The sequence below is a fragment of the Myotis davidii genome, unplaced genomic scaffold, assembly GCF_000327345.1.
Source record: "Myotis davidii unplaced genomic scaffold, ASM32734v1 scaffold134, whole genome shotgun sequence".
In the NCBI taxonomy this organism is placed as follows: domain Eukaryota; kingdom Metazoa; phylum Chordata; class Mammalia; order Chiroptera; family Vespertilionidae; genus Myotis; species Myotis davidii.
The window spans coordinates 1,237,433-1,245,258 of NW_006288853.1; the positions used below are offsets into that span (position 1 = coordinate 1,237,433).

A 7,826-nucleotide genomic window follows, 5' to 3' on the forward strand; every position below is an offset into this window, starting at 1 on the left:
CCGCCTCCTCAGCAGCGCTAAGAATGTCTGACTGCAGCTTAGGCCTGCTCCCCTCTGGCAAGTGGACATCCCCCAAGGGCTCCCGGGCTGCCAGAGGGGTGTCTGACTGCCAGCTTAGGCCTAATCCCCCGGGGAGCGGGCCTAAGCCAGCAGGTGGTTATCCCCTGAGGGGTCCCAGACTGTGAGAAGGCACAGGCCGGGCTGAGGGCCCCCCCCCCCGCGAGTGCACAAATTTTTGTGCACCAGGCCTCTAGTTTGATTTTAAAAGAGTATTTATCAGAAGCCACATTCATTGCATATTTAAATGGAAAGAGAAAAAAGTGAGATTGTCTCATACACTGGTTTGCAGATGCCATGGTCCGTATTTTACAGGTTGCAATGAAGTCAAGCAGATGACGGGGACTATTTGATGGCTCATCACATAAGAGCATCAAAAGGCAAACTCCAAAGTAAATATCAAGGATTGCTTGAGGAAATTAATAAGTATGCATAAAAGCTATGTGAACAGCCTCTCAGGGCTTAGTAAAGCTGACATGAATAATATTTCTTAAATGCTGACATTATAAAAATTTACACTACAGTAAAATGAAATTATAAATAATCATGCAACTGCACTTTTGTATATCAAACTCCAACTTTAAGGCACTACTCAGAACAGCTAATAATATCTTAAACCACACTAAGAAATACTGGTAGGCCTTGGCCAGTGTTGCTCAGTGGTTAGAGTGTTGGCCCTCTAACTCATGGGTCTCACGTTCAATCCCTGGCCACTGTTTTTCTCTTTTTCTCTCCCCCTTCCTCCTTCCCTTCCACTCTCTCTAAAAATCAATGGGAAAAATATCCTTGGGTGAGGATTAACAGAACAAAAACAAACAAAGAAAATACTGGTAAATGCAGCCTTTGGCAAAATTTCATGAGTCTCATTCTCCAACAAACTGCTCTCAGAACGAGGATCCTTCCTCTTCTCACCCCCTCCACTTCATTCACAATTTATCCTGATTGATATATCTGTGCTGTGGAATATTTATCAGCTGTTAGAAACAATGAGTTAATTCTAAAAGTAAAGTTTTGAGGAGAAGTCCCATAATAATAAAATCTGACACTAAAAAAAAAATTTTTATATGCCTGATGGAAACATTTTATGTATATTAAGTTATTTACTCCTCAAAAAGTCTGCTTAACTTAATCAATTACTGGCCTGGTACATTGTGCCTTGTTGTGTTGTATTATATGCCCTTAAATCAATGCAGCAGATCCAAGCAACAGCAGCCTCCTGATCACCACACCCTCTGAGGATCAGCAGCTGTACGTGAAGCCTCCCCGCACCAGCCAGAAGAGCCACCAAAGCTGTGAACAGCACCCACCAGAGGAGCTGCTGCCAACTGAGGAGCAGCTGCTACCGCAACCGCCCGAGGAGCAACCACAGCCCAAGGAGCCACTGCCACCCAGGGAGCAGCCACTGAATGACTCAACGTCTAGATATGTCAGTCAGATCAAACATGGGTAGACAAAGAAACCCCCAAAGGAAAGAAAAGGAGGACTTGCCAGAAAAGCAGCTAAGTGATACAGAGGCATGCAACCTGACAGAAAAAGAATTCAAAATAAGGGTCCTAGGCGTGCATAAACCGGATGGAGGAAAAAATCAACGACGTATGCAAGAAGCAAGAAGAAACAGATGAAAAAATCAAAAACTTAAGTAAGACCCAAGAAGAAATGAAGAGTGATATAACTGCAATAAAAAAAACACCATTGTAAGTATCAACAGTAGACTAGGAGAAGCGGAGGACCGAATTAGTGAATTAGAAGACAAGGAAGCAAAACACACCCAAACTGTACTGCAATTGGAGAAAACTTAATCAATTACTGTAAGATAGTAATAATTTATACCAAAAACATAACCTTTCGAAGTAGAAACTACTATTTTAACCATTATCTATATATATAATATATATAAAAGGCTAATATGCTAAGTGTCCCTCTGGGTAATTACAATAATAATCTGCTTTGTGTTGATATTTACTGTTGTGTTGATGACAATTACCTGAAAGAGTAATTGCTTTACTGGGCTGGAAAAAGTTTAGCTAAATCATAAAGCAGGTCTAACTAAGTAAGTTTATTCCTATATCTACAAAAGGCTAAGTTGACTCACACATGCGCGATTCATATAAAGCTCTCACTGGTGCCAATCGCACGAGTGTGTTTCCATCTGTCATTGTCAATCATGAATTTGGTTGACACTTCCTTTATAGAGAAAGGGCGAATAGCAATTTTAAAATATTTCTTCTAATGAATTTTCTTTCAATGTGCATGAATTCATGTACCAGGCCACTAGTATACAGATTTTTTAAAAAATCAAAGAGAGTAACTCTTATTAACATAAGAATGTCCAAACCTGTAGAGAATTTTTATAAAAATTTATTGTTTGAGTTAAACAGAGGATATGCCTGGAAGTGAGCTCTCAATAGACAGAAAAATGTTTCCCTGAATAACAGTTTGTAGTTTCTGTGTGTATTTGAGATTAAGGAGGGAATGTAAAGGAGGATTACTCGAAAGTGGTGATCTGATTACAGGTTAAGAATATGTGCTCTCTTGAGGGTGGTCACAGTTTAGGAGAGCTCTGAAGAGTCATTTCAAAGGTGTGTTAACCTAGAAGCACGGAAGCCATGGACAGAACTTGATTAAGGCCAAGATAAACCTTTTACTAAAGCAGTTACATGCCTGGGGCAGGATTTTGGTTAACACCTGAATCCAACTGCCGGGTTAGGAATTTATGACCAGATCACCCTGTGCGGTGACTTTCCATAGAAAGCCGTTTTTCATCCACATTCACTTGCCCAAGGCCATACAACTCATGGTTGGAAAAGCTGGGATCTGGTTAAGGCCACGGTGCTCTTAGCTCCTGTGTAACATAGAGAAATGTGCTCAGTGTATGGCTGTTCTATATTTTTAAAGCTCTCATGAGTGAACATATACTGTTCTTCATATATGCTTGTATCAGCATATGGAACAGTATGGAAGGAGACATACCTGGGCATCTGCATTGGTTACTTTAGGAAACAGAAGCAGAGAAAGATGGGAGATTGGGGTAGACACTAAGTTATTGTTTGTATATAATTCTTTGATTTTTTTAAATGACAAGCTCATTATTTGGGGGGTTTATCACATGTTTATAACTTTTTAAAAATATGTTGTTACTTATTTTAGAGAGAGAGAAAGGGGGTGGTATAGAGAGATAGAAATATTGATGAGAGAGAAACAGATCAGCTGCATCCTGCACACCCCTTACTAAGGATCGAGCCCACAATTTGAGTGTGTGCCCTGACCAGGAATCCAAACAGTAACTTCTTTTTTTTTTAATATATTTTATTGAATTCTTACAGGAAGGGAGAGGGATAGAGAGTTAGAAACATCGATTAGCTGCCTCCTGCACACTCCCTACTGGGTATGTGCCTGCAACCAAGGTATATGCCCTTCACTGGAATTGAACCTGGGACCTTTGAGTCCGCAGGCCGATGCTCTATCCATTGAGCCAAACCAGTTAGGGCCAAAAAGTAACTTATCAACGCTCAACCACTGCGCAACACTGGCTGGGCTATATAACTTTTCTAAAGAAAGCAATTTTCAGATTCTTATGACAGGCAGTCAAGTGGGGCCTCAGCATCATGCCTGAGTCTCTAAAGTGTCCAACGGCCCAAGTTCTGGTGAAGTCTGAATCCAAAATAGAAAGTCACAGGTACCCTCCAGGATTTAGAGAGGGACAGATCTGAACTTTCCAAGGCTGAATGGAGAAACATTTGCATGTTTGCCTTTGTGTGTGTGTTGGGGGGCGGGGCGGGGGGGCGTGTTTGCATGTGTGTGTTGCTTAAAACGGTTTCCTAACATTCGGGCTTCAGCTTTGATCAGCTTGCTGTAACACATTTCCAGTTACAAGGCTGATGCAGTCAACATACAGACTACAAAATGATCTTTTGATTAACACCTGAATCCAACTCTAAGAATCTTTATTCCCAAAAGTAGTGAGCACTTATAAGTTCTCCGCAAAGAGAGATTTGAAGTAATCATTTCTAGAAAGATTATAATTCACCACAAACTATCTACTTGTCTTCTTTTATTAAATGGGTGTTCAAGGATGTTCAGGAACCTTCTGTTTAAAGGCTAAAATCTAATGGAGTGCTGAATCACAACACTGAAAATCAAATATGATTTTGAAGGACAGTTACAGTGTGTGTACATAACACACTTATCGACACAAGACACACAGTGGAATGGCTACACAGACAAACAAAGAAATGATAATAATAGCTCACATTTACCCAGGGCCTGCTATAGACCAATCACTGTGCTAAGCATTTTGCATGGATCTCTTCATGTAATCCTTATGATAAGTCTTTGAGAAGGTACCATTATGATTTCTATTTTGTAGATGAGGAAACTGAGGTCTAGAGAAGTTAAGTAACTTTTACCAAGTAATACAGACAATAAATTGTAGAGTCAGGATGTGTAGTTTGGGAGCCAGGATTTCAACCTCCTAACACCCTGCTTCCGTGGATCTATAAATGATTCAGAATGTCTACAGAGCTACTTTCAGATAAGGCATCTTCTCAAGATAGTGCAGTGCCTTAGAAACAGACTGAAGCCAAACTGCTTTAGTTCAGACCCCTGCCCTGCCACACAATCTCCATAACCTTGAGAAAATTACTCAACCTCTCTGGGCTTCATTTTCCTCATCTGTAAAATAAGAATAATGTTGATACCAACCTCACAAACTTGTAGGGAGGATTAAATAAATATGTGTGACATTAATATTACAGGAGATAATAGATGTAAACTAATTCCTGTGAAAACATTCCTGCACATAGTAAACTCCCAATGTTAGCTAACATTAGTTCAGTGGAGAGGAAGACACTCCCAGAAATATCTCAAAGTTCCCTTTACCAGGATTGTATTAAAGAATGTATCATCTAGCCCTAACCGGTTTGGCTCAGTGGATAGAGCGTCAGCCTGTGGACTGAAAGGTCCCAGGTTCGATTTGGTAAGGGCATGTACCTTGGTTGCAGGCACATCCCCAGTAGGAGGTGTGCAGGAGGCAGCTGATCAATATTTCTCTCTCATTGATGTTTCTAACTCTCTATCCTTCTCCCTTCCTCTCTGTAAAAAAAAAAAAATCAATAAAACATTAAAAAAAGAATATCATATTAATTAAAAAAAATGTATCATCTAGTTTCCATGTCAATGCTAAGTAAGTATTTAAGGACAAGCCAACCCTAAAATTTGGCGAGATTCAGACCTTTGTCTGCAAAGCTTTATGACATGACTTACTTGAAGAATCTGGACTCAGTTGGGAGGATGACTTCTCCAAGGACTCAGATTCTTTTTGCTCCATCTTCTCAGTGGTTGAACCCAACTCTTCTTTCTTTATTTCTCTTTGTTCATTCTGTTCCTCATTTTCAATCTTGTTGGTATGAGTCTGGTCAGGTTCTTCCAGCATTCGATCTTTTTTACCTCTGACAGCCCAGTGCATTGACTACATTAATTAAGAGCAGACATATAATATAAAATCAATATATATAGCTTTCTGTATTTAAAGTTTAATGTGTGGTGACACCTGACTTACTATTTTAATGCTAATTTCAGAATGTTAAACTTGACTAATAACCAGATATTAATCCAGATATTAATTAATTAATCTTCCCTGGTTTGGAAGACTAATGATATAAGAAGACATCTATATTATGGTACAGAACAAAGGGACAAACATCAGAGAGATTCAAAGAATTAGATGTTTCCTCAAAAAGTTAAACCTAGAATTACCACATGAACCCAGCAATTCCATTGACAGGTATATACCCAAAAGAACTGAAAACAGATGTTAAAAGAAAAACTTACACATGAATATTCATTCACAAAAGCCAAAGGTGGAAACAACCCAAATGTCCATCAACCAATGAATAGATAAATAAAAGGTGGTATATCCATATAATGGCATATTATTTGACCATGAAAAAGAAATGAAGTACTATAATGTGGATAAATCCTGGAAACATTATGCTAAATAAAGCCAGATACAAAAGCCACATATGTATATATGATTCCACTTACATGAAATATCCAGAATAGACAAATCCATATAGAAAGAAAGCAGAGTGGTGATTACCAGGAGCTGGGGGAGAGGAGGATAGGAAGTGATTGCTATGGAGTTTCCTTTTGGGGTGATGAAAAAGTCTGGAACTAGATAGTGATGATGGATGAACAACATTGTGAATGTACTTAATGCCACTGAATCTTACACTTTAAAATGGTTAAAATGGGCCCTGACAGGGTAGTTCAGTTGGTTAGAGCATTGTCCCCGTACGCCAAGATTGTGGGTTCAATCTCCATCAGGGCACATACAGGAATCAACCAATGAATGCATAAATGAGTGAAACAACAAATCAATCTCTCTGTCTCTCTCAAATCAATAAATAAAAATTTAAGAAAATAAAAAAATAATAAAATAAAATGGTTAAAATAATGAGTTTTATGTGTATTTTATCACCAAAAAACAATGAGGCTGTGTGTCTCAAGTTATGCCAGAGATTAAGCCTACTACTATTGTAATTATTGTAACTACTATTGTGACCTTCCATTAAGCTTGACCAATGCAGAGTTGGCATTAGAAGTCTGGCAATAAAAATATTAGAATTCTGGATTATACATCTTCTCTTTAAGAAAACATATGGCACGAAGCAGGAATTCAGTCAATATTTACTATGAAACATGTGTGCTAGCTTTAAGTGGATTCACTTTATGTGAACTTTTCCAAGTCCAGTTATCCTCAAATAACAAGAACTTTCTAAATATATTTCCTTCTTTTCTTTAAGGATAATGTGAATGTGTACATGTACACTATAGAGAAGGTTTCTGGAAGGAAACAAGAAACTGCGATGGTGGCTTTCTGGATGAATAGAACTGGGGTGTGAAATAAGGATGAACTGACTTTTATTACATATCCTATTGTACTGTATTGATTTTTTTAAAAAACAAAGGTGTGTTAGTTATATTTTTAATTTACAATTAAAAAAATCAGTGGTCATAAATCAACAGGGTTTGGTATTGCCCACTGATTTCTGGTATAACTTTTATATTTTTAGAAATATACACGTTCCAGAGAAACCAAGATGGTGGCATAGGTAAACACTGGAAATTGCTGCCTCGAACAACCACTTCAAAAATACAACTAAAAGACAGAACACACATCATCCAGAACCACAGGAAGGCTGGCTGAGTGGAAATTCTACAACTAGAAGGAAAGAGAAAAGCACACGGAGACTCAAAGGAGGTGTGGAAGCAAAGTGCAGAAGTACGGAGGGCTGGCAACTGTGGATGCCGTTGTCTTTTCCAGCCAGGAGGGAGTCTCAAGCTCCGACCGCTCTGAACTCCAGTTCCAGGCGAGTCTCTGGGGGCCCAGACTCATACGGGAGAAACTGGACTGTCTGGCATTGGTCTGAACTCGAGAGTGGCTTTCTCTCAGAAGTGCTTGCAGCAATTACCAGGACACTGAGACTCGTGGCCCCTTAGGGCAGGGCTGAGGATCAGCCATAGCTGTTCGCTCCGCCCTGTTGATCCTCTGAGACCCTGCCCCACCCAAGCTGTGCGCAGAGGCTTTTGCATATGAAAGGCATGGCCCTTTGCAATCTGAAAATTACCTAACAAACTGCAGCTGGGTCAGAGAGACCCAGAACTTCCAAGAGGAGGCCCAAGGCCCCACAGAAGCTTGCATTGTTTCACAGCTGGGCCTCATCAGGGCACCTCCAAACTCCAAAAAAGGAAGGGGAATCTGCAGTTCT

At 39.6% G+C, this 7,826-nt stretch overlaps 1 protein-coding gene across 1 annotated transcript in view; it reads right to left on the reverse strand.

Moving 5' to 3' along the window:
- The window catches only part of DNAJC12 (DnaJ heat shock protein family (Hsp40) member C12), a 47,193-nt gene that overhangs the window by 5,332 nt on the left and 34,035 nt on the right, over positions 1-7,826 (reverse strand). Inside the window, exon 5 of the mRNA XM_006760892.2 lies at positions 5,320-5,524. Coding sequence (XP_006760955.1) covers positions 5,320-5,524 — 205 coding nt within the window. The remainder of the gene's footprint in view (positions 1-5,319; positions 5,525-7,826) is intronic.